General features: G+C 46.4%; 2 protein-coding genes and 1 long non-coding RNA gene across 3 annotated transcripts in view; 1 reads left to right on the forward strand and 2 right to left on the reverse strand.

The window, feature by feature from the left end:
• LOC140419227 (uncharacterized) overlaps positions 1–27,868 on the forward strand; it is a 408,534-nt gene that overhangs the window by 329,258 nt on the left and 51,408 nt on the right. The gene's annotated exons all lie outside the window — the stretch shown is intronic.
• On the reverse strand, positions 6,824–10,797 carry LOC140419225 (uncharacterized). The gene is given in 4 exon segments (XM_072503012.1): positions 6,824–8,556; positions 8,559–8,614; positions 8,616–10,493; positions 10,734–10,797. Coding segments are annotated over 3 exon segments (1,611 nt in total). The 5' UTR covers positions 10,133–10,493; positions 10,734–10,797; the 3' UTR covers positions 6,824–8,518.
• On the reverse strand, positions 17,218–27,848 carry LOC140419226 (uncharacterized). Its single transcript, XR_011945621.1, has 3 exons — positions 27,788–27,848; positions 25,883–25,992; positions 17,218–19,488 (listed from the first exon to the last, which is right to left on the reverse strand). It is a non-coding gene; the product is annotated as an uncharacterized lncRNA (long non-coding RNA).

Here is a 27,868-nt window from a genome sequence, read left to right on the forward strand (position 1 = left end):
CCCTTTGTGCTTCTGATTTCCTAAGCATTTCCCCATTTAGAAAATAGTCTATGCCTAAATTCCTCCTTTCAAAGTGCATAACCTCACACTTTTCCACATTGTATTTTGTTTGCCACTTCATTGCCCACTCTCCCAGCTTGTCCAAATCCTTCTGCAGCCCCCTTGCTTCCTCAATACTACCCCCTCTACAGATCTTTGCAGAGACAGACTCCTTCAATCCTGCAAACCGATTCCCAAGAAACAAATCTTTTAGTCTCCTCATTCCTTTCACCTCCGATACCTGAAAATTTACATCCCACTTCCCTGGCTCAAATCTATGGTTCCCCGAATCGGCATTTCACTTGACCCTGTCCCCAACCCAAAGTGCTGGCGAAACTGCCTCCAAATTCTCAACAAAGCTATTACTACCGGACTCCCTGAGTATTTCCCCGGGGCCGTCGGGAGCGGTGATGTTGCTAGCGCCTTCAATCTCGACCCCTGACACAAACTTTCCTCCATTCTGACCCACTGGGAGTCAACCCCTCTGACCCAGCTCCGTACCTTCTCCATATTCTCCATAATTCATCAGGTTCGGAAGACCCAAACCCCCTGCCTGTCTTCCTCTCTGTCATAGCACCTTTCTAATTCTGGCCACATTTCGTCCCCATATGAACGAGGTAAACTACCCTTCAATCTCTCTAAAAAATGCATTTGGGAGTAAAATCGGCAGGCATTGGAAAATAAACAAAAATCGTGGCAGCACGTTCATTTTAACCACCTGTACCCAACCCGCCAGTGACAAAGGGAGACCATCCCACCTTGCCAGATCGGCTTTCACCCTCCCCACTAAACTATAAATGTTGTAGCTATGGTGCCCCCCCCCCATATCCTAAGCAACCTGCACCCCCAGGTATCTAAAGTGAGTCCCTGCCTTATGGAATGGCAGCCCCCCCCCCCCCCACCGACCGGCCGAGACACCACAAAATACTCACTCTTGTCTAGATTTAATTTGTATCCCGAGAAAGACCCAAACACCCGAAGCAGCTCCAATATTCCCCCTGTTGGCACACTCGGTTCTGACACATATAAGTCATCGGCATATAAGAACACCCTATGCTATATCCCCCCCCCCACTCACCCCACACTATCCCTGTCAATACCCTCAAACCTCTTAACGCGATGGCCAGTGACTCAATCGCGAATGCAAGAAGCAGGGGGGACATAGACATCCCTGCCTCGTCCCACGATGGAGAGAAAAGTATTCTGAGCTGATGTTATTTATGCGGACACTCGCCCTTGGCTCCTTATACAGTAGCTTTACCCAGTCCACAAATCTTGGTCCAAACCCAAACCACTCCAGAACTGCCATCAAGTACCCCCATTCTACCCGGTCAAACACTTTCTCGGCATCCACTGCAACAACCACCTTTGATTCCTTGATGCCATAATCACGTTCAATACCCTCCTAATGTTCGAAAAGAGCTGCCTCCCTCTCACAAACCCCATCTGATCTTCACCTATCACCTTCGGGAGGCACTCCTACAGCCTACCTGCCAGTACCTTCGCCAATATCTTTGCGCCACGTTTAAAAGTGATATGGGCCTATACGACCCACACTCCGTCGGATCCTTATCTCTTTTAAGCAACAGGGAAGTCAGTGCCTGCCCAAAAGTTTGTGTTAACACCCTCTTCCCTATCGCCTTCTCAAACATCCGCACCATCAGTAGTACCAGCTTATCTTTGAATTTTTTTAATAATATTCCACCGGAAACCAATTCGACCCTGTCACCTCCCCGACTGCATCCTCCCAATCGCATCTTTTATCTCCTGCTCCACTATCGCCCCTTCTAATGTCGCCCTGTCCCCCTCCCCTAACCTCGGGTACTCCAGCTCATCTAGAAATTCCTACAACTCCTGGCCTCCCCCAGGGGACTGAGACCTGTACAACCTCTCAGAAAATTCCTGAGACCTTGTTAATCTGATTTGGAGCTACCACCAACTTCCCTGCCCTGTCCCACACCTGGACTATTTCCCTTGCTGCAGCCTCCCTCCGGAGCTGACCCACCAACATGCGCCCCACCTTCTCTCCATGCTCGTAAACTGCATCCCTTGCTCGCCCCAATTGGCATACCGCCTTGCTGGTAGCTAGTTGGTCAAAGCTCGACTGAAGTTCCTTCCTCTTTTCCAACTTCGCTGGCTCCCTATCTTTTGCATACCTCCTATCTACCTCCAGCATATCTATTACCCTCTGACGCTCCAACCTCTCATATTTGTCTTGCCTAGCCTTGAACGAGATCACCTCATCCCTCCCACCGTCTTTAGAGCCTCCCAAACAACCACCTTTGACACCTCACCCATGCAACTAAAACCTACATATTCCTCGATTACTTTTTCAATTTTGTCACAGACCCCTTGGTCCCCCAACAGTCCCACATCTAACTTCCACCCTGGTTCCTGTACCACCCCCTTCTCCAGTACCATATCCACCCAATGTAGAGCATGATCTGATGTTGCAATCCGCCCCCTTAACCCCAGCCAGCAGCACCTTCCCCACCATGAAAAAGTAATCCGCGAGTACACATTATGAACTGCTGAGAAAAACGAGTACTCCCGCTCCCTCGGTGCAGAAACCTCCATGGGTCCACCCCTCCTGTTTCCACCATTAGCCCAGCCAGCACCTCCCCCCGCCCCCCCCCCCCCCCCCCCACTGACGGAACCTGCGAGCGCAGCGTGACCTGTCCAACCTTGGCTCCTGCTACAGGTTCCAGTCCACCTTCTCCCCCCCCCCCCCATCCGTTTGTGTGCATCCAAGTTGGGGATGGCTCTACACACCTTCTTTGCGAATCCTACATCGTCCCAATGTGACCATATACACTTACCAACGCCACTAGCCTCCCCTCCAGCACCCCTGTGACGATGTTTCATACAATGATTCAATATTTATTCACTATCACACATTTGTTACTGTTATTCGATCACACACACACACACAATTCAAACTACAAAGCTATTATGCACAAGACCTGAACTTAATTCATAGTGACTGGCAAGTCTCAGACAGATATTGACCTTTATCTGTATCTCGAATCTTGTAGTCCTCAATGTTCAGTCCTTGGTCTGGTCTGTCCCTGGCTCTGGTCTTCCATCAGGTGGTCGGGTGATGGTCTACTCCGTCGACCAGTGGAAATCACAGTTGTTGGTTACTGCTGCAGAGGGATTCTAAAGTTGTGCAGAACCTTTTAAAGCTGCTTGAATTTCGTCCCCGTTGGTGGACCCCTTGGTCTTTTGTCAATCAATTGATCAGGGATCAATCAGCCTGATCGATCAAATCCAATCAGGGGCTGCCGTGTCAATTTTGGGGTGGGCACTCAGTGACCATGCCTGGAAGTGTTCGGGGCATGTAGGCTTTCCAAATAAGGAATTTAGGTGCCGCTGTGTCTGGTAAAGAAGCGTGAATGACAGGACGATTCTATTGTTCCTGGGATGGCCTGGAGATGGCCATTTGCTTATGTTATTTGCATCAACCTGTAAAATCTTTTGAAGTCTGCAAAACCTATTGTTGCAACGTTTTTGATCTGTTCTGCAGCCTGCTTGTCCATAAAACCTTTCCCAGCATGCCTTTCTGGACACCATTTTAGGTGGCCACAGAATAGAATGTGAACTGGCAAAATACATAAAAATGGATTGTAAACATTTGGCTCAGACAAAGGTTTGTCCATTCCCGATAGAGTCAGGAGAATTTAGAATGAGGAATAGAGATCTCTACAGCCACCTCGTTCAACACTCTGGGTTGTGGATCATCAGCTTTTGGGGTTTTATTAACTTTCAACCCCATTAATTTCTCCAGTACTACTTTTTCACCAATACTAATCTCTGCCAGTCCCTTGGTTCTCTGGTGTTTTGGGGACAATTTCTGTATCTTCCTCTGTGAAGACAGACACACATTGTTCAGTTTCTCTGCCATTTCCTTACTCCCCATTACAAACTCTCCTGTCTCTGCCTGGAATGGACCCACATTGGTCTTTGCTAATCTTTTCCTTTTCACATTCCTGTCGAAGCTTTTCCAGTCGGTTTTTTATGTCTCTCGCCAGTTTGCTCTCATCAGTTTCTTGGTCCTTCTTTGCTGAATTCTAATGGATCTCATGGAATCATTAACTTTTCTTGTTCTCCACAGTTACATTACTTTTCCTGTTGGATTTTTGTTCCTTAAAGGAATCTATATTTGTTGTATACATGTTGTCAGGTAGATGTACCTTTAAGAAATGGGTGTTTATCAAATAGCTGCAGTGATGTCAGTGAGTGGGTGGAGCTGGGCTGTCTGTCTTTCACTTTTGTTTTTGAGCTGGCAGCTGCAGTGTGTTTTTGGTTTCGTTTTCAGAGGTGAAGAGCTGCATTCACACCAAGATGTTATGATCTCTCTCTGCAAACTAAAGATCACTTGCTCATTTCAAAGTAATACCTGTTTTTGTAGAGAATTTAAACCTGCTGTCTTTATTTTAAAAGGATTTAACTTGTGGATGTTGTTTGAAAAGTTATCAAGGGTTATCTATAGAATACTGTATCTTTTTTTGGGGGGGATCAGGATTGGTAGTTGATAAACTGTTTACTGTGTGTTTATAAAATGTTAACTGGATTCATAGAATAAACATTGTTTTGTTTCAAACATACTTTAGCTCTCTGTTGCATCACACCTGTAAAGTGGGCCCTTGTGCTCCCCATAACCAAAATCTATTTAAAGTTGTGGGTCAGGTGAACTCCATGGTATACTTTGGTGTTCTCTAAACCCTGGCCCATAATAAATTGGGGGTTAGTCCGGGATAAAAGTCTATCTTTCGTGATTGGGTTGGCTTAGTGAACTCAAAGACAGTGAGGAGTGAGCATATTTGTGCTTGCTTTTCTGGTGTGGAACTCCAGTTTAAGTAGGGAGTGTGTTGCGGACAATAACTCTTTCAGAGGATCGGACATTGTTGGGGCTGGAGAAGGTCACACACAATACGTTTCGAACAGAGACTAAAAAAAGATTTTTAGATTTGGCAAAAACATTGGTTAGCGTTACCTGACAGCACACGGAAAGAAGAGGTACTTACGGCGCTAGGTGAGCATTTAAAATTGCCTGAGATCCAGTCTCAGTAGAAATGGCAAAAATTCAGTTACAAATCAAGCAACTTGAACATGAAAAAGAATTAAAGCAGCTTGAATACAAAATGAGAGAAAAAGAGAGAAAGGGAGACACAGATCAAGGAAAAAGAAAAGGAGAGAGAAGAAAAAAAACAAAGAAAGAATAGCCCCAGCAGAACAAAAACAAAAAGAAAAAGAGAGGAAAGGGAAAAAGAGAGGGACTTTGGACTTCAGAAAATGGCCATGAAACATGACAGGCAGTTAAAATTGACGGATATAAAGGGAAACATACAGTTGGAGGATAGTGATGAGGATAAAGAGAAAGAGCATCGTAGTCAAAGGCTTGGTGGGGAACTATTTAGATATGTCCAAGCATTACCAATATTTGATGAGAAGGAGGTAGAAGCCTATTTCATTTGAGAACATGGCTAAACAAATGAAATGGCCTCAGGAGATGTGGTTATTACTGATTCAAACAAAGCTGGTAGGTAGGGCTAGTGAAGTGTTTGCATCACTATCAGAGGAGATATCTGGGACGTATGAGGAGGTGAAAACATCCATCTTAGGTCCATATGAACTAGTGCCTAAAGCCTACAGACATAGGATTAGAAATTTAAGGAAAGAACCTGGTCAAACGTACGTGGAGTTTGAAAGGATCAAACAGAGTAATTTTGATAGGTGGATGAAAATAGACCAAACGTATGAAGCTTCAGAGAAATTATTGTTTTGGAAGAGTTTAAAAATCCAATTCCTGATGTAGTGAGAACTCATGTGGAAGAGCAGAGGGTTAAAACTGTGAGGTTAGCAGCAGAAATGGCAGATGATTATGAATTAGTTCATAAATCAAAGCTTGGTTTCCAACATTAGTTTCAGCCTGTGAGGGACAGAAACTGGGGGAAAAAGAAATACTCAAGTGGTAGAGGGAAAGGAGATCTGATTGGATATAATGAGAGTGTACCTCAGAATAAAAAAGAAATCCAAGAGGGTGGAAGAGAAATGAAAAGTTTCAAATGTTTTCACTGTAATAAACTAGGCCATGTAAAGTCACAGTGTTGGTGGTTGAAGAAAAGCTGATGTGGTAAAACAGGATAAGACAGTGGGGTTTCTTAAAGTGGTAAAGGAAAGCCCAAGTGAAGCGAAGGAGGTGCAAAAGATTGTACAGGCTGATCAAGAGTTGATTGATAAGAAGGTGCCAGATCTCTTTAAAGAATTTACTTGTATGGGTAAAGTTTGCTCATGTGCACCAGGAGGAGCAGGTAAAGAAGTCACAATTTTGAGAGATACGGGAGCTAGTCAATCTTTAATAGTAAGAGATGAGGAGTTATGTAGTTTGGGAAGAATACTGACAGAAAAGGTGGTAATATGTGGAATTCAGGGTGAGAGTAGTAGTGTTCCATTATATAAGGTAAGGTTGGAAAGTCCAGTGAAGAGTGGTGAAGTGGTAGTAAGAGCAACAGAGAAACTATCTTGTCCAGGAATACAGTTTATCTTGGGTAATGATATAGCTGGATCGCATGTGGAAGTGATGCCCACTGTGGTTAATAAGCCAGTGGAAAATCAGACAACTGAAGTATTGAAGGACGAATATCCTGGGATTTTTCAGGAGTAACGAGGTCGCAAAGTCACAGGTTAAGACAAGGGGAGACATCAAAGAGTGAAGATAAAGTCAAAGTTCAATTATCAGAAACGACTTTTGATCAGATGGTTGGAAAAGAACAACAACAGGTGGAGGTTGAGGCGGATATTTTTATTTCAGGAAAATTGGTGGAGTTACAACAGAAATATTACAGCTAGAAAGATTGTGGAGGAGTTACTTAAATTCTTTACTAGATATGGACTACCCACAGAAATACAATCGAATCAAGGACCAAATTTTACCTAAAGGTTGTTCAAAGAAGTTATGGATAGCTTAGGAATAAAACAATTTAAATCAACTGCATACCATCCAGAATCACGGGAGCGTTAGAAAGGTGGCATCAGACATTAAAGACAATGTTGAGGCCTTATTGTCACGATTATCCAGAGGATTGGGATAAAGGAATTCCATTCGTACTGTTTCCAATTAGGGATGCACCTAATGAGTCAACCAAATTCAGTCCTTTTGAACTAATTTTTGGTCATGAGGTAAAAGGACCACTTCAAGTGATTGAGGAAAAATTGGTGATTGAGCAGTCGGAACTTACATTATTGGATTACGTGTCAAACTTTCGGGAATGATTAAATAGAGCAGGGGAATTGGCGAGACAACATTTAAAAGTTGCACAAAATGTGATGAAACGGTAGCGGACAAGAAAGCAAAGGTTTGTAGTTTTGCCAGTGGAGACAAAGTTTTAGTATTGTTATCAATGGTCGGTGAACCTTTAAAAGCAAAGTTTTGTGGACCTGATGAGATTGCAAGGAAAGTAAGTGAGGTGAATTATGTGGTAAAAATGCCAGAAAGGAAAACTCCCCGAGTGTGTCATGTGAATATGCTTAACAGGTACTTTGAAACGGAAGGAGAGAAACTGGAGGAGGTTTTAATGATTCTAACTCAAAGTGACAAACCAAATCCAGATGACTTTGAATTTGACATCCCTCAAATTAAATTGTAAAATGAGGATGTTCTTAAAAATTGGGATAAATTGTTGAGTTACCTTCCAGAGGAAAAACAAACTTTGGTATTCTCTAAACCCTGGCCCATAATAATGTGAAATAAAAGTCGCAAAAATCCCAGAGGACCATAGGCTGCCCTCCCCTTTGACAGAGAGAGAGCTGACTGGAGGCGATTTAACCCGAGGGTCAGCACACCTCAGGCAAGGGGCCTGTTTGAGAAGGTGGGGCCTTCATGAATAACCCCAGCCAGTACGGGAGTTGAATCCTCACTGTTGGCCTTGCTCTGCATCACAAACCAGTCGTACAGCCAACTGAGCTAACCGACCCTCTCGTAAATATGTAATAATTCCTTAAATATTAGGTATTCCCTGTACCAATCAGTTTCCCAGTCCACCTCAGACAACTTGCCCCTCATATCCTGATAGGTTTCTTCTGTGAGGAACACCCAGATAAATTAAACAAAAGAACCATGTAACCATCAGGGCCCATCTCCATGGCAACGTGGCATGCTTTGAGGGGTTTGAAACAGAAATGGAAACTAAATACCTTCAAACTTCCAAACACCCTTTCACTCTGTGATCCTTGTGCAATTTGAAGCCAAGTATTAGCAACAAGGCTCAAAGTGCATCAGCCCACTGGAGGCAAAGTGGTGAGACCGGTCAGTCCAGCAGAAAGAAACCCTCCGACGATCCCCACTGACCACCTGTCAGAATGAACAAAATGCAGTCCTGGATGTAGAGCAGAAACAATAACAGCAGAATCCAACCCCTGTAATCAATTGTGAAATTGTTGGTGTCACAGCAGGTGCGATGAATCATGCAATCCCGTCTCACATTGAGAGGTGGACGGCATCTCCCCAGTGTGAACTCGCTGATATCTCCGCAGGGTGGATAACCGAGTGAATCCCTTCCCACACTGAGAGCAGCCTCTCCCCAGTGTGAACTCGCTGGTGTCTCCGCAGGTGAGATAACCGAGTAAATCCCTTCCCACACTGAGAGGTGAATGGCCTCTCCCCAGTGTGAATTCGCTGGTGTCTCCGAAGGTGAGATAATTGAGTGAATCCCGTCCCACACTGAGAGCACGTGAATGGCCTCTCACCAGTGTGAACTCGCTGGTGTTTCTGCAAACTGCATTGTTCAGTAAATCCTTTCCCACACTGAGAGCAGATGAACGGCCTCTCCCTGGTGTGAATTAGCTGGTGTCGCAATAGACGAGATGAATCACAAAATCCTTTTCCACACTGGGAGCAGGTGAATGGCCTCTCTCCGGTGTGAACTCGCTGGTGTGACTGCAGGTGGGATAACTGAATGAATCCCTTCCCACACTGAGAGCAGGTGAATGGCCTCTCCCCAGTGTGAACTCGCTGGTGTTTCTGCAGGTGGGATAATTGAGTAAATCCTTTCCCACATTGAGAGCAGGCAAATGGCCTCTCCCCGGTGTGAATTCGCTGGTGTCTCAATAGGCGGGATGAGTCACAAAATCCTTTCCCACACTGAGAGCAGGTGAATGGCCTCTCCCCGGTGTGAACTCGCTGGTGTGACTGCAAGCTGCATACTTCAGTAAATCCTTTCCCACACTGGGAGCAGGAGAACAGCCTCTCCCCGGTGTGAACTCGCTGGTGTTTCTGTAGAGTGGATAATTGATTGAATCCTTTCCCACACTGAGAGCAAGTGAATGGCCTCTCCCCAGTGTGAATTCGCTGGTGTCTCAAAAGGCTAGATGAATCACAAAATCCTTTCCCACACTGAGAGCAGGTGAATGGCCTCTCCCCAGTGTGAACTCGCTGGTGTGACTGCAGGTGAGATAACTGAATGAATCCCTTCCCACACTGAGAGCAGGTGAATGGCCTCTCCCCAGTGTGAACTCGCTGGTGTTTCTGCAGGTGGGATAATTGAGTAAATCCTTTCCCACATTGAGAGCAGGCAAATGGCCTCTCCCCGGTGTGAATTCGCTGGTGTCTCAATAGGCGGGATGAGTCACAAAATCCTTTCCCACACTGAGAGCAGGTGAATGGCCTCTCCCCGGTGTGAACTCGCTGGTGTGACTGCAAGCTGCATACTTCAGTAAATCCTTTCCCACACTGGGAGCAGGAGAACAGCCTCTCCCCGGTGTGAACTCGCTGGTGTTTCTGTAGAGTGGATAATTGATTGAATCCTTTCCCACACTGAGAGCAAGTGAATGGCCTCTCCCCAGTGTGAATTCGCTGGTGTCTCAAAAGGCTAGATGAATCACAAAATCCTTTCCCACACTGAGAGCAGGTGAATGGCCTCTCTGCACTGTGAACTCGCTGGTGTGACTGCAGGCTGTATATTTCAGTAAATCCTTTCCCACACTGGGAGCAGGAGAACGGCCTCTCCCCAGTGTGACTGCGTCGATGGGTTTCCAGCTCTGATGGGGCTCGGAATCCCTTCCCACAGTCCCCACATTTCCACGGTTTCTCCATGTTTTGGGTCTCCTCGTGTCTTTCCAGGCTGGACAATCAGTTGAAGCCTCTTCCACAGACACAACACAGGTATGGTCTCTCCCCGCTGTGAATGTTATGTTTATTCAGGCTGTGTAACTGGTTAAAGAACTTTCCAGTCAGTTCACTAGAACACTCTCACTCGGGTGTGCGTGTTGTGTGTATCTCGGTGCTTCTCCAGTCACACTGATGTTTGAAATCTTTAGAAGCTGAGAGTTCAGGCAAACATTTCTCCTTCTAGATTCAAAGGCCGATGATATTCAGGTTCCAAGGAAACCAGTGACTGTCAGAGCGAGACGTGACGTTTGAGATTTCTGTCTGTAATTCCTCCTCATCTCATATCCTGTGAAAACATTGAACACATTTTATCACAGTCAGTACAGGACAGAAACGCCTCATCTCAGCTTTCTCTCCATTTATCTGCCCGTCCCCCATAACCCTGGACATCCTCATTAATCAGAGATCTATTGGGGGGGGGGGGGGGGAGAAGGGAGAGACCACGTGACACGGAAGCAGCTGCTTTTCTGCAGGGTCTGGCACCACACAACTATAATTCATCACGAAACCCGGAGAAATAACCTACCGGGCCCCGGTGACCTGAGCGGGGGCTGCAGCTTTCTGACAGGACTCAGCGGCCGCCATCTTAGTTGCGCACTGGCAGCAATGCGCATGCGCACTCGCCTTTTAAATTGGGTACTCGCAGCAGTGCACATGCGCACCCGCCATCTTTCTTGGGGCAGTAGCAGCGGAGCGCAGGCGCAGTCGCCATCATTGATGGGGGCAAATTTTTAAAAATGTTTCTTCGTGTCAGAATGTCCATCAAACTGTTTCACTCTGAGTATTTATAAGGCAGAACAATGATATAATGACAATAATTCGTATTTGTATTGTGCCTTGACCAGAATAAAACTTTCAGACTTTTCAGAGAAACGTTACAAAATAACAATTGACACTGAGCCACAGGAGATATTAGCTTTGAGGAGAATCTTAATAGAGGAAAGTGAGTCAGGGAGTCGCAGAGTTTTAAAGAGGAAATTTCAGAGCTTGTGGCCCAGTCAAATGATAAAAGACCAGTAATGGTGCAGCGTCAGAAAAATAAGGAATGCTGTACTGGCCGGAATTAATGAGGGCAGAGATCTCCAAGAGGTGGTGATGGGGGGGGGGGGGGGGGGGGGGGGAGATTACAGAGATCAGGATGATCACAACTATCACAATAGAAGAATTGAGAAATTTCAACTTTCGGTGCTTCTGAAAGGGAATCATTTGTAGATCAGTGAGCACAGGGGATGGGTAAACAAGACTTGTGAGTAAACACATGGGCAGCAGAGTTTAGGATTGGATGGAGGGGGTTGTTTAACATTGGAGGCTGACTGGGAGTGTGTTAGAAAAATTTGGTCGAGAGGTAAAAGAATGAATGATGGTTTCTGTAGCAGATAAAAAGACACTAAGGCGGAGTCAGGCAGTGTTGCTGAGGTGGAAATAGGTGATCTTGGTGATGATGTGGATATGTGTTTGGAAGCTCAACAGGGGTGAAATATTTCACGAGGGTTGTGAACAGGCTGCTTCTGCCTCAGACATTTGGCAGGGACAAGGATGGAGTTAGTGGCGAGGGAGTGGAATTTGCAGAGGGGACGGAATCTTAATATTTAAAGAGGAAATTTCTGCTCCTCCAGTACTGGATGTCAGACAAGTTCAGACAGTGCGTCCCTTGGAGTGGAACATGCAAGGGATGGTTTTATGAGCAGGTGCTCTTACTGTGGGACTGGGTTCAAGACATCATCTGACCTCACTGTACACCAGCGAACTCACACTGGGAAGAGGCTGTTCACATGCTCCCAATGTGGGAAGACATTCACTCAGTCATCCAGCCTGCTGACACACAAGCAAGTTCATACTGGGGAGAGGCCGTTCAGCTGCTGCCAGTGTGGGAAGAGATTCACACAGTCATCCAGCTTGCTGACACACGAAGCGAATTCACACTGGGGAGAGGCCATTAACCTGCCCCATGAGTGGGAAGAGATTCACACGTTATCCAGTCTGCTGACAGTCAAGCGAATTGTTGACAATAACCTATCTAATGCATGCAATAAGGTTGAGTGGTATCAGAAATAGTGAAAGTAATGTCAATAGCACAACAGGATGCAGCTTTCAGCGATTACATTACAGTGCTGTTTTTGTTAGGTGATTTAACAGGATGTGATTGGAACATAAATAGATGCGTCATGAATTTGATTATAGCATTTGCTGGCTGGCCGGGAGACTTTAAAGTTTACTTTAATGTACCCAACAGCAAGTCAGAACTTGAAGCCAAAATTATGCTTCATTCCTGGTTCAGCAAGTGATGCAGCAACCATGTGCTTAAACATTTATTTATAAGGTACAGATTGTTGCTCGGTGTGAGAAGTATGGGCCATTGCAGGGAACTGTGCTCAGAATCAAATCTGCTCGACCTGACTGGGAATGTTTGCCGATTGTTTATGCCAAAAACCAAAGATGGAAGCGTGCACAGCCAGCAATTAAACCACCATTTCTCACCTTGGTCATGGTGAACAATTTGCTCATACAATTTCTAAATAAAAGATGAAAGTGATGCATTTGGAGCTGTTGTTCTTCTCTGGTTTTGTAAAATTGAAGTCAAGTAGATGGAAATAAAACTATTCCATGCTGAATGTTCTTTTCATTTTACAAACACAGGATGCGTAAATGCTCCTTTAATTGATTTGATGCCATCCGTAGATGGTTTTTGTCAGCTTTTTATATTGTTACTGGAGGAAGTTTGGGTATAGGATAGACACTGATACCGCGCTAGTTAAAACTTACAGGCCAGCAGAATCTAAGTATTCCCATTACTGTTTAAATATGTAAAATCTCAAGCCTCTAAACAAGGTAGATATGGACCTATTGCACCCTTTCTTTTGTGCCATAATTTCAGCGTTAATAAAGTAGTGGTTTGAACCATTCGGAGAATTAACTAAAGAAACCGTCACAAAGAACAAAGACAAAGAACAAAGAAATGTACAGCACAGGAACAGGCCCTTCGGCCCTCCAAGCCCGTGCCGACCATACTGCCCGACTAAACTACAATCTTCTACACTTCCTGGGTCCGTATCCTTCTATTCCCATCCTATTCATATATTTAAGTAGCAGTTATGTTGACAACGTAATCAAATGTTTGAATACCATACTAATATAAGGCAGCTAATACTGATCTTGTACAGTGCAGATTTTTACTCAACTAGTCCGGATATAGACTTTATCCATTTACAATTTTGGCTGACAAACATCTATGTAACTGGTTTTCCATCTGCATCCAAAATGGTAACACTGGATAGTGGGGAAAGCAATTTAATGGCTGGAATATATATTCCATATTATTGACCCTCCTGAAATTTCCATTGTAGATATATGATTTTGATTTGATGTGATTTATTGTCACTTGTACCGAAGTACAGTGAAAAGTATTTTTCTGCGGCCGAGGAAAGTACAGTGCATGTACATAGTAGACACAAGAATAATCAACAAGGAACAATGACAAATGGTACATCGACAAAACAGTGATTGGTTACAGTGCGGAATTATATAAGAGGAAAATAGTTTTAGTAGGTCAGAACGCTGATAGGAGATAAAAGAAAAGGGACAGAGGGAGGGAGCTCGCAGAGAGTCGCCATGCTCCAGATGCCATCTTTGGAAATAAATGATGCGCAGGTTAGGTGGGTTTGCCATGCTAAATTGCCCTTAATGTCCAGTTAGGTTGGGTTACTGGGTTACAGGGATAGGGTGGAGATGTGGGCTAGGGTGGGGTGCTCTTTCCAAGGGCTGGTGCAGACTTGATGGGCCAAATGGCCTCCTTCTGCACTGTAAATTCTATGATTCTAAATGTTAAAAATGTAAAAGTAGTTACAGTGAGTGGATTCTTCTTTGAAGCACATCCAAGACTGATCCATCTTCATTGGGGTATGTTTCTGCTGATGTTAATAAATTTCAACCCAGTTGCATGGGCTAATATTCTGGATAAAATTTAAATAAAACAGCTTTGTGTTGAACACAGTTAAATCTTTTCTAACATTTCACAAACAAGTTAGTTCCCTTTGAAGGTCTCTCTCTTTCTCCCCTGTCATCTTATGACATCACCGCAATAGAATGTGATGACATCAGTGGATTCCACACTCCCAAAGGAACACGGTGATGTCAGCTTGACTTTAGACATAAGCAGTGTGATGGGAAATGTACAGAACTGTCCCAGTTGTTTTCTTCAAGAGAGAAACTTTTCTGCCACTGTCCCAACTCACACCGAGTCCCATTCACCGATCACCCCCTGCGCTCCCTGATCTACATCATAGAATTTACAGTGCAGAAGGAGGCCACTCGCCCCATCGAGTCCTCACTGGCCCCCGGAAAGAGCACCCCACACAAGCCCACCCGTAACACCACCCAACCTTTTTTGGACACCAGGGGCAATTTAGCATAGCCAATCCACCAAACCTGCACATCTTTGGACTGTGGGAGGAAACCGGAGCACTCGGAGGAAACCAACGCAGACACGGGGAGAATGTGCAGACTCTGCACAGACAGTGACCCAAGCCAGAAATCGAACCTGGAACCCTGGCGCTGTGAAGCAACTGTGCTACCGTGCCTGTCCGTTCAATTAACACCTCAGTTTTAAAATTCTCCTTCGGCCTGATTTTACCTCTGTACAAGTGACTGCGAATTTGGGTCAGTTAAAATTAGGTCCATTCTTTTCAAAACCTCCACAGCGTCTTTTATTTTCAAATCACCATATGGTCACAAATTCCCCACTCCCATCCCTGTAGTCTTCTCCAATTCGACAACCCTCGGAGCTATCTTTTTTTTTTAAATTTTATTTTTAAAAAAGAGTATCCAATTCATTTTTTTTCAATTAAGGAGCAATTTAGTGTGGCCAATCCACCTAGCCTGCACATCTTTGGGTTGTGGGTGCGAAACTCACACAAACACGGGGAGAATGTGCAAACTCCACACGGACAGTGACCCAGAGCCAAACCTGGGACCTCGGCGCTGTGAGGCAGCAGTGCTATCAACTGCGCCATCGTGCTGCCCTCCCTCCGAGATATCTGTACTCCACTAATACTGCCCTCTTCAAAATCCCCGGTTTCAATTGTACAACCACTGGGGATCTTGTCTTCAGCTGCCTGCACCCTAGGTTTTGGAATTCCCTCCATAAACCTCTCTGCTCCTCAATCTTTTTGTTTCTTTAGGATATTCCTTAAAACCTTCCTCTTTGACCGAGCGACTGGTTAACTGAACCAATATCTCTTTATGTGGCTCAGTGTCAAATTCTGTTTGGTATTCACATCTGTGAAGATCTCTAGGAAGTTTAAAGGTGCTATACAAATGGATGTTGTTTTTGTTGTTGTGGTTAGATCATATTCAGTGGAACCTGCTCTTGTTAAGCAGTCAAACGCTTTCTTGCTGTGTCCAGAGAGAGCTACAGGAAGGCTGTTGACTATATTCGGCCGTGCAAGACTTCAATGGTTAAAATACACAGAAGAGTGAAGACATTGTTATGTCATCACTCGGAGCGAATGGAAACCCTTCTCTTTAAATACATATACAGGGAAGAGGCTGCAATGAAATCTGTCCTTTTTAATCTGCACAAAGTAGGAGGCACAATTTCACAGACTGCTGGAGTCCATTCAGCCCAACATTCCTCTGCTATTTGTTTGAAAGGACCCTGATTCATCCAACTGCTCTGCTCTTTTTAACAGCCCTGCAAATTCTTCCCTTTTAAGTATTTTAACCTTTGGAAAATACTATTGAATCTGCTTTCAGACAGATCAGAAAAACTCACTAAAATCGCATTTCCAGCTCTGCCAATGACCTCAGAGGGACCCACTTTCTGTTAAAGAGCCTGTCAACCCCTCTCCGCAACTTTCCCTAACGTGCATAAACCTAACCCACCAAAATCAAATATATGTTAATTTAATTAAATGTATTAATTCTAAATCAGTGGAGATTCAAAGAACAAAGAAAGGTACAGCACAGGAACAGGCCCTTCGGCCCTCCACGCCCGTGCCAACCATGCTGCCCGACTAAACTAAAATCTTCTACACCTCCTGGGTCTGTATCCCTCTATTCCCATCCTATTCATGTATTTGTCAAGATGCTCCTTAAATGTCCCTATCGTCCCTGCTTCCACCACCTCCTCTGGCAGCGAGTTCCAGGCACCCACTACCCTCTGTGTAAAAAAACTTGCCTCGTACATCTCCTCTAAACCTTGCCCCTTAAACCTATGCCCCCTAGTAATTGATCCCTCTACGCTGGGGAAAAGCTCTGACTATCCACTCTGTCTATGCCCCTCATAATTTTGTAGACCTCTATCAGGTCGCCCCTCAACCTCCGTTGTTCCAGAGAGAACAAACCAAGTTCATTCAACCGCTCCTCATAGCTAATGCCCTCCATATCAGGCAACATACTGGTAAATCTCTTCTGCACCCTCTCTAAAGCCTCCACATCCTTCTGCTAGTGTGGCGACCAGAATCAAACACCTTCTCCAAGTGTGGCCTAACTACTTAGGCTGGTTTAGCACAGGGCTAAATCACTGGTTTTGAAAGCAGGCCAAGACAGGCCAGCAGCACGGTTCAATTCCTGTACCAGCCTCCCCGAACAGGCGCCGGAATGTGGCGACTAGGGGCTTTTCACAGTAACTTAATTTGAAGCCTACTTGTGACAATAAGCAATTTCTTTTTCATTTCACTAATGTTCTATACAGCTGCAACATGACTTGTCAATTCTTATACTCAATGCCCCGGCCAATGAAGGCAAGCATGCCGTATGCCTTCTTGACTACCTTCTCCACCGGTGTTGCCCCTTGCAGTGACCTGTGGACCTGTACACCTAGATCTCTCTGACTTTCAATACTCTTGAGGGTTCTATCATTCACTGTATATTCCCTACCTGCATTAGACCTTCCAAAATGCATTACCTGACATTTGTCCAGATTAAACTCCATCTACCATCTCTCCGCCCAAGTCTCCAAGTCTTTGGAGCGCTGCCAACCCACGGAATTATTCCACTGGCCAATAGGGATCTTTTATTTTGAAACAAACTTTATTATTAACACAGTTCCAACTACATTGTTATCACAGAAAATAGCTTACAATTAACAGTTAAACAATTCTTTACAATAAAATTAAACAATTTAACTACTAACTTATACCTTCTCTATCTCCAATTAAGCAAAGCCTATTATAGGTCAAAAGCCACTTGTAAATAAAGTTAGCAAACCCAGCGTTACTTACTATCCTGTGTAGAGAGTTGCTCTCAGCAAATGTGAGACATCCATTCAGGCACAACCTGCAAGTCGTTCTGTCTTTGGCAGACTAAAAGTTAAACTGCTTGCTGCAGACCTGGCTCCACCCATTAAATACATCTCTTTCCACGAACAGTCTCATTTCCATCTTAATAAGACTAAACACAATCCCTCAATTAACTGAACCCCAGGGAACCGTTTTTCTATGAAGAGATTTCCATTAGCACAATATAGTTTAAACAATTAAATGGTTAGCATCAATAATTATCCCCTGGGCAGCAAGGTGGGGCAGTGGTTAACACTGGGACTACGGCGCTGAGGACAGGGATTCGAATCGCAGCTCTAGGTCACTGTCGGTCTGGAGTTTGCATATTCTCCCCGTGTCTGCGTGGGTTTCACCCCCACAACCCAAAAGCTGTGCAGGCTAGGTGGATTTCCCCTTAGTTGGGGAAAAAAAATAATTGGGTACTCTGAATTAATTTTTTTTAAATTAATGATTATCCAACTTTTACAACATCTTAATTGCATATCTTGCAGACACACCACCTGCCTAGATGTTAAACATGGATTTTTTTAAATATCACTGCAACAGATATATATGATACAATATATATAATAAATTCCTACATTCATCAACTGTTCAGGATAAAATTAATGTATTACATCTGCTTCTGTGGATCATTTCAGTGGAAATGTGCCCTTGCTCAGAGATTCAGCCGACAGAAATGAAAATTGGGACACCGGCCAGTGCAGACGCTCCCACGTCATCAACTGTCAAAATGAACAGGGTTCAGTCCTGGATGTGACGAATAGTAGCAATAACAGCAGAATCCAACCCCTGTAATGACTTGTGAACTCGCTGGTGTTTCTGCAAGTGGGCTGTACTTCTGAATCCTTTCCCACACACGGAACAGATAAACGGCTTCTCATCAGTGTGAAGTCGCTGGTGTGTTAGCAAGTTGGATGAATTAACAAATCTCTTCCCACACACTGAGCAGGTGAACGGTCTCTCCCCAGTGTGAACTCGCTGGTGTGTCTGCAGGTTGGATAACTGAGTGAATCCCTTCCCACACACTGAGCAGGTGAATGGCTTCTCCCCAGTGTGAACTCGCTGGTGTCTCTGCAGGTGGATTGAATCAATAAATCTGTTTCCACAAACTAAACAAGTAAACGGCTTCTCCCCAGTATGAATTCGCTGGTGTCTCCTCAGGCTGGATGGATCTCCAAATTCCTTCCGACACACGGAGCAGGTGAATGGTCTCTCCCCAGAGTGAACTCGCTGGTGTGTTAGCAGGCTGGACAACTGAGTGAATCCCTTCCCACAGTCAGAACAGGTGTATGGCCTCTCTCCAGTGTGAACTCGGGTGTGTGTGTGCAGGTTGGATGAATCTCCGAATCCCTTCCCACACACGGAGCAGATAAACGGCATCTCCCCAGTGTGAATTCGCTGGTGTCTCAGTTGGCTGCATAACTGAGCAAATCCCTTCCCACACACAGAACAGATAAAAGGACTCTCCCCAGTGTGAATTCGAAAGTGTGTGAGCAGTTTGAATGAATCTCCGAATCCCTTCCCACACACGGAGCAGATGAACGGCATCTCAGTGTGAAGTCGCCAGTGTGTAAGCAGACTGAATGAATGGACGAATCCCTTCCCACACAGCGAGCAGGTAAATGGTCTCTCCCCAGTGTGCACTTGCTGGTGTTTGCGTAGACTGGAAGAAGTAGTAACTCCCTTCCCGCACGAAGCAGGTGAACAGTGTGACCCCGCTGTGACCTCACTGGTGTGTCAGCAGGTTGGATGAAGCAGTAAGTCCTTTCCCACACTGAGAGCAGGTGAACGGTCTCTCCCCGGTGTGAGTGTGTCAATGAGATGGGGAAGTGATTCCCTTCCCACAATTGCCACGTTTCCACGGATCCCCCCCTGGTGCGGGAGTCTCGGTGCTTTTCCAGTCACACTAATGGTAAAATGACTGATGGCCGACTCAGTCAGATCTTGGGATGTGAAGTTGGGTTTGAGATTTCTTGCTGCAAATCCTCCCCTTTGAATATCCTGTTAAAGGAGTTTACAAATATCATCACTGTCAATACAGCTCACAAATTCAGAACAGACAATTCAAGTTGCTGTCACACACTCTCTCCCTCTCTCTCTCCCTCCATTCTCACTCTGCTGTATCTAAGATACACACTCCTTATTCTCCAGAAGGTGGTAATTCATGCTGATCGACAGATCGACACACAGCGTTTCCTGTTCTCGACCAAGAGATCATATATCCTCAGAAATAAGAGCAGCAGTAGGCCATTCGGTCCATCAAACCTGTTTTTCTGTTTAATAAGATCACAGCTGATCGGATTGTGACCTTAACTTAGTTTCCTTCCTGTCACCCGTAACCCTCGACTCCATTTCTGATCAAAACTCTAACTGAGCCTTGAATATATTTAATGGTGCAGCCTCCACTGCTCTCTGGGGAAGAGAATTGCAAAGACTAACCACCCTCTGAGGGAAGACATTTCCCCTCATCTCCATCAGAAATGGGGACCCACTTGTTCCAGAATCCCCAAGGAGGGAAACATCCTCACTTCATCTCCCCTATCATGTTCCCTCAGAATCTTATCTGTTTCAATATGGTCACCTCTAAACTCCAATGAGTACAGACCCAACATTTCCTCATAACACAACACCTTCATCCCAGGAATCAGCCCGCTGATCCTTCTCTGAATTGCTCCCAATGCAAGAATCACCCTCCTCAGTTAAGGAGACTAAAAGTGTGCACCGTACTCCAGGTACTGTGATCTGATAGTCATGACAGAGACATGGCTGCAAGATGACAAGGGCTGGGACCTGAATACTCAAGGCTGCGTGACTTTTCAGAAGGACAGGAAGCTGGGAATATGCGGAGGGACAGCTCGGTTAATTAAGGACGGCATTAGTACAATAGAGAGAGATGACCTTAGTTATGGAGATCAAGATGCACAATCAGGTTGGGTATCGATAAGAAATGATAAAGGTAGGAAGTCACTTGTGGGAGTAGTTTCTAGGCCCCTGAACAGTAACCACACTGTAGGACGGACGGAGAATACAGGGAGGGACAATGGCTTGTGAGAAAAGTACAGCAATAATCATGGGTGATTTAAATCTACACATAGATTGGGCGAATCAGATTGGTAAAGGTAGCCAGGCAGATGAGCTCGCAGAGTCTTTTTGGGACAGTTTCTTAGAGCAGCACATGCTAGAGCTGACCAGAGAGCAAACTATCGTAGATCACCCCAATCACTGAATTGTTCGGGTGCAGAAGGCCCATCGTGTCTGCACAGACTCTCCAAACAAGGATGATGACTTAGTGTCATTCCCCGTACCTCCCTTGACAACTTTGCACCTGAAAATATTGCTCAATACTGGGTTACAAAGTCCTTGGGGTTAAACCCAGCAGCTTCTCCTGCATCGCCACTCCAGCCAAATTGCTACAACAAACCAAAGGGAATTGGATAAGACCTTGGAAAGAAGAAATGCTGCAAGGAAGAGAAGAAAGGGCAGGGGAATGGGATGAGCCAGCATGGGTATGATGAGCTGAATGGCCTCCATCTTTATTGTAATCATTCAATCATTCTGTGAAAAAGGACTGTAACTGGAGGCCAGAGACTAACCTCCACAACCAACACCCTCCGCAATACAAATCCGTTCTTAATCTCTGCTTCTAAACTTGGGTTCTGTGAGAAACACCTCCAACAAAATAATAGCAAAATACTGTTGTTGCTGAAAATACTCTATATGTCAGCAAGTAATTGTGGCAGGAGAAACAGATAATATCTCAGAGTGTGCAGCATCAATACGAACAAGGAGCAGGAGCCATTCAGCCCCTCAAGCCTGCTCCACCATTTAATAAGATCATGGCTGGTCTGATAGTAATCTCAAATCTTCAATTATAGGGAATAAATATGGTGCAGAATTTTTTTATTTAAAAAAAATATATATTTTATTGAAAATTTTTCGATCACAATTTTTTCCCCTTACACATCAAACTCATAACAAAAAAGAAAATTTAACAGTGAACAAATGGCTAATCAACATGGTAAACTAATCATTTAACATAAACTAAAACTTTCCACCCCCCCCCCCCCCTCCCCTCCCCCCTGGGTTGCTGCTGCTGGTCATCTGTCTTCCCTCTAACGTTCCCCTAGGTAGTTGAGGAATGGCTGCCACCGCCTGGTGAACCCTTGAGCCGATCCTCTCGTGTCCAATCGTGTCAGATTAAGTCTGTGTAGGGTTCCCCAGCTCCTAGCGATCTGAAGTTTCTTTCCACTTTCCTTAGAGGCAGGCCTTCTATCTCTCTACTCTGGTCCCCAGGGTGAATCACGAATAGTTCACTCTTCCCCATGTTAAGCCTATATCCCGAGAAATCTCCGAACTCCCTCAATATCTGCATGACCTCTGTCATCCCCCCCACTGGGTCCGTCACATACAACAGTAGGTCATCTGCATATAGCGACACTCGGTGTTCTTCTCCCCCTCTAATCACCCCTCTCCATTTCCTGAAGTCTCTCAACGCCATGGCCAGAGGTTCAATTGCCAACGCGAACAACAATGGAGATAGCGGGCATCCCTGTCTTGTCCCCCTATATAGTCGGAAATACTCCGATCTTTGCCGACCCGTGACCACACTTGCCGTTGGGGCCCCATAAAGGAGTTTGACATGGCTAATAAACCCGTTCCCGAACCCAAACCTCCTTAACACCTCCCATAAGTACTCCCACTCCACCCTATCAAATGCCTTCTCTGCATCCATTGCCGCCACTATCTCTGCCTCCCCCTCCACTGGGGGCATCATTATCACCCCTAATAGTCGTCGCACGTTGACATTCAGTTGTCTCCCCTTTACGAACCCTGTCTGGTCTTCGTGCACCACCCCCGGGACACAGTCCTCTATCCTCGATGCCAGTACCTTTGCCAGCAATTTGGCGTCCACATTCAATAATGAAATAGGTCTATAGGACCCGCACTGCAACGGATCTTTATCCCGCTTCAGAATTAGCGATATCGTCGCCTCCGACATTGTCGGGGGTAAAGTCCCTCCTTCCCTGGCCTCATTAAACGTCCTCACCAACAGCGGGGCCAACAAGTCCACGTATTTTCTATAAAATTCCACCGGGAACCCGTCTGGTCCCGGAGCCTTTCCCTGCTTGCATATTCCCCAGCTCCTTAACAACCTCGTCCACCCCAATCGGTGCCCACAGGCCTTCCACCTCCTGCTCCTCCACCCTCGGGAACCTCAATTGATCCAGGAACTGCCGCATCCCCTCTTCTCCCTCCGGGGGCTGGGACCTATACAGTCCTTCATAAAAGGTCTTAAACACCACGTTTACCTTCCCTGCTCTCCGCACCGTAGCTCCCTTTTCGTCTCTAATTCCCCCTATCTCCCTCGCTGCTGTCCTCTTTCGCAGCTGATGGGCCAGCAGGCGACTAGCCTTTTCCCCATATTCATACCTCCTCCCCTGTGCCTTCCTCCACAGCACCTCCGCCCTTCTGGTGGTCAAAAGGTCGAACTCCGTCTGGAGTCGTCTTCTCTCCCTGTACAGTCCCTCCTCCGGGGTCTCCGCAAATTCCCTGTCCACCCTTAAAATCTCCCCCAGTAATCTTTCCCTTTCCTTGGCCTCTGTTTTCCCTTTGTGGGCCCTAATGGAGATCAGCTCTCCTCTGACCACCGCTTTTAGTGCTTCCCATACCACTCCCACTCGGACCTCCCCGTCGTCATTGGCCTCCAGGTACCTCTCAATACATCCCCGCACTCTTCCACACACTCCCTCATCCGCCATCAATCCCACATCTAATCGCCAGAGTGCTCGCTGCTCCCTTTCCTCTCCTAGTTCCAGGTCCACCCAGTGTGGGGCACGGTCCGAAACCGCTATGGCTGAATACTCAGCTTCTTCCACCCTTGAGATCAACGACCTTCCCAGAACAAAAAAATCTATCCAGGAGTACACTTTGTGGACATGGGAGAAGAAGGAGAACTCCCTGGCCCTCGGTCTAAGAAATCGCCATGGATCCACTCCCCCCATTTGGTCCATAAACCCCTTGAGCACCTTGGCCACTGCCGGCCTTCTTCCGGTCTTAGATCTGGATCTATCTAACCCTGGGTCCAGCACGGTGTTGAAGTCCCCTCCCAATATCAAGTTTCCTACCTCCAGGCCCGGTATACGCCCTGAATGGGATACCTGTCCCACCCATCCTTTCCTTAACCTAACTTGGTCCGCCACCTTCAGGTGCGTCTCCTGGAGCATAACCACGTCTGCCCTTAGTCCTTTCAAGTGCGCGAGCACTCGGGCCTTTGTAATCGGTCCATTCAGGCCTCTCACGTTCCACGTGATCAGCCTCACTAGGGGGCTACCTACCCCATTCCCGTGTCGACTAGCCATCACCTTCTCTAGGCCAGTCCCGTGTCCCGCCTCCGTGCTCCCACTCGCTCCCCAGGCGTCGCATTCCATCCCCGTCCACACACTCTTTAGCCATTTCCTATTTGATTTCCGCAGCAGCAACCCAGTTATCCCTCTCCAACTCCCTCCCCCCGCTAGATCCCCTTCTAGCGTGATTGCTCCCCCCATATTACTTCCGCAAGTCAGCTGACTTCAACTGACCCCGGCTACTCCTGCTCCCTCCCTGACCCCCCCATGTGGGGAACTCCCATCTGCCTTGCGAATGTCTTCCCGCCATTATCTTTCTGGCGCGGGAACATCCCTATATCTGACCCGCCTCTTGTGGCGCAGCTCCCTTTCCCCTCCCACTCCCATTCCTCATTCTCCGCCTATGTCCCTTCTTTCCCCCCTCACCGGCGCCCACATTTCTTAGTGTCTCCCCCCTTCCCAATTTACTTCTCTATTTACATCGACAATAACATTCCCTACAGTATCAGTCCCTCAGTTCCGATCCAATTTCTCCTCTTTAATAAAGGACCATGCTTCTTCTGCCGTTTCGAAATAGTGATGTCTCTCCTGGTACGTGACCCATAGTCGTGCCGGCTGCAGCATCCCGAACTTCACCTTTTTGTGTAACACCTCCTTGGCTCGGTTAAAACTCGCCCTCCTTCTCGCCACCTCCACACTCCAATCCTGGTACACCCGTACCACTGCATTCTCCCATCTGCTACTCCGTACTTTTTTAGCCCATCTCAGGACCTCTTCTCTATCTTTAAGGCGGTGAAATCGCACGGTTGTCGCCCAAGGTGGTTCTCCCGCTTTTGGTCTTCTCGCCGGGATCCGATGGGCCCCCTCCACCTCTAAGGGGCCCGCAGGGGCCTCAGCTCCCATCAACGAGCTTAGCATCGCGCTTACATAAGCCCCGCAATCCGCTCCTTCCACTCCCTCAGGGAGACCCAGTATCCGAAGGTTCTTCCTTCGCGCTCTGTTTTCTAGGGCCTCAATCCTTTCAATGCACTTTTTGTGGAGCGCCTCGCGCGTCTGTGTTTTGACCGCCAGGCCCAGGATCTCGTCCTCATTATCCGTCACCTTCTGCTCCACCACGCGGAGCTCTGTCTCCTGGGTCCTTTGTGCCTCCTTGAGCCCCTCAATTGCCTGTACCATCGGGGTCAGCACCTCCCTCTTTAGTAGCTCCACACACCGTCTCAAGAATTCGTCTTGCTCGGGCCCCCATGTCGCCTGGGCTTTCTCCGCCGCCATCTTGTGTCTTCTCCCTTTCTGTCCCTATCGCGAGGATTCCTCGCGCTGCAGCCGCCGATATTTTCCTCTTTCGTTGGGGGGGGGACTCCCTATTCACTCACCCCACACCGGGTTTTGTCGCGCGAAAATTTCCCGTTGGGGCTCTTAAAAGAGCCCGAAGGTCCGTTGGAGCTGGAGCCACCGAAACGTGCGGCTTAGCTGGTCATTGCCGCAACCGGACTGTGGTGCAGAATTTGATGGTTAATATCAACAGATGAACAGAAGAGAAATGGTCTCCAGTTCAGGAAAAACTGGGAAGATAAAGATGGTAAATCAGCAGCACATAGCCGAGGGATGGGCAGCAATGAAATCTTCATTCAGACAAATTGAAAGAAATAACAGGTAAAATACCAAACGTGGTTAAAATAAATCTACTATCTACTTCACAGCGCCAAGGACCCGGGTTTGAACCCAGCCCTGGGTCACTGCTCCCCGTGTATGTGTGGGTCTTACCTGAAGAACCCAAAGATGTGCAGGGTAGGTGGATTGGCCACATAAATTGCCCCTTAATGGAAAAATTAATAAAATAAAATAAATCCACTATTAGAGGCAGAAGAAGTTAAACAATGGCAGAGAGGTGATCAGGGAGGGCAGAGGCATAACAGAGTAATGGGTGAAATATGGATTCAGATCCACAGTAAAGGAGCCAAACCTGCCCCAGAGCCATGGAACCAGAGCATAGATAACAAAGCACAACACTAAAAACTCTAAATTAAAGATTAATGCTCAACAATACTCACCTCTGGAACAATTTCACTGGTTTCAAATTTAAACCCTGCTGCTGGAGCAGCAGCTCGAAAGAATTCTCTGGAATCAGAGAAAAATCACAGTCTTCAAATCTTCTAACTCCCTGGAAAAGGAGATTACAAGAGTCATGTGGCAATTGTGGTTACAAATTGAGAGAGAAACATTTTTTCTTGATTTGAGATTGCTGTGTAACTACTCCCATTTTAACCTCTTGTAAAAGGAGTTTAAGGAGTTTTCAAAGTCCGTCAGTCAGGGATGCAAATTCATAACATTCTCTCCTTCTGTTTCCTGGTGTAGGATTACTTAAGATGGGATATACTTAATTGGAAGCAGTTCCGACAACATTCACTGAGCTGATTCCTGGCTAGAAGGAGTTGGTTTCATAAGGAAATGTTGACCAAGTGTGAAAGGGATTTTAGATAAACGAGAGGCGATCTGACTGAAGCATACAAGTATTTGAGGGCAGTTTACAGGGGAAGTGGTGGAAGGATGCTTGCCCTCAATAGGGAATCTAAAACTGCAGGGACAGTTTAAACATAAGGGCTTAAGACGGAGAACAGGATAAATTGCTTCTCTCAGAGAACCAGTAGCTGGTGAAATTCTTTCCCCCAGTAAACAGTGGAGGCTGGGCCATGGAGTATATTCAAGGCTGTGTTACACAACACTTTACTTGTTAGGGACAGTAGGAAAATGGAGTTAATGATCAGATGAACCATGGGTTTATTAAATGGCAGAGCAGCCTCAATGGTTTGAATGGCCTTCTCCTGCTGCTAATTCTGATGATCTTATTCTTCTGTTATTAAAATGGCATCAGATGCACCCTGATTTAGCTGGTTTAGCACACTGGGCTAAATCGCTGGCTTTTAATGCAGACCAAGGCAGGCCAGCATCACGGTTCGATTCCCGTACCAGCCTCCCCGAATAGGCGCCAGAATGTGGCGACTAGGGGCTTTTCACAGTAACTTCATTGAAGCCTACTCGTGACAATAAGCGATTTTCATTTTCAATACATACATACATAGAATTTGCAGTGCATAAGCAGGCCATTCAGCCCATCGAGTCTGCATCGACCTTTGGAAAGAGCAGCCTACTCAAGCTCACACCTGCACCCTTTCCGCGTAACCCAGTAACCCTACCTAACCTTTTTTTGGGACACCAAGGGCAATTTATCATGGCCAATCCACCTAACCCACACATCTTTGGACTGTGGGAGGAACGTGAGCATCCAGAGGAAACCCACGGAGACATGGGGAGAACGTGCAGACTCCGCGCAGTCAGTGACTCAAACAGGGAATCGAACCTGGGACCCTCAAGCTGTGAAGCAACTGTGCTAATCGCTGTGCTACCATGAAGCAAGTCCCCCCTCAAAACTGGACCTTTCAATCAATGAGTCATACATTTTCTCTCCTGGTCACTGGAACCCTGAAGCCCCTTGGGCATCATGGTGGCAGAGTGGTTAGCATCGCGGTCTCACAGCGCCAGGGACCTGGGTTGAATTCCGGCCTTGGGTGACTGTGGAGTTTGCACATTCTCCCCGTTTCTGCGTGGGCTTCCTCCGGCTGCTCTGGTTTCCTTCCACAGGTCAAGTGGGGATAGGGTGAAGTGTGGGCCTAGGTAGGGTGCTCTTTCAAAGGGTTGGTGCAGACTCGATGGGCCTCATTCCACACTCCAGGGATTCTGTGATCAAAGAAGCCAGGATGGCCGCGCATGCGCTCTGCTCTCCGCTGATGGAAGGTGGCGGCGGTGGAACTGGGCCTGATTCCCGATAAAAGCCCCGCAGCTACAAACTCGGGTCCTGCAGAATCTTATTCCGATCGGGGGACCTGCACCGGGTGTTTATAAAGCCTCCGTTCTCTCCCTATCCCGACTCCATTCCTCCCTCCGCCCCACCGACTCACCCGCCCAAAAAGCCTCTCCCGTACTCGCAGGGCTCCGAACAAAGTGGTACTGCGCCTGCGCACTGGCTTCCTGTGGAGCGA

This window comes from Scyliorhinus torazame, chromosome 5, assembly GCF_047496885.1.
Source record: "Scyliorhinus torazame isolate Kashiwa2021f chromosome 5, sScyTor2.1, whole genome shotgun sequence".
In the NCBI taxonomy this organism is placed as follows: Eukaryota; Metazoa; Chordata; class Chondrichthyes; order Carcharhiniformes; family Scyliorhinidae; genus Scyliorhinus; species Scyliorhinus torazame.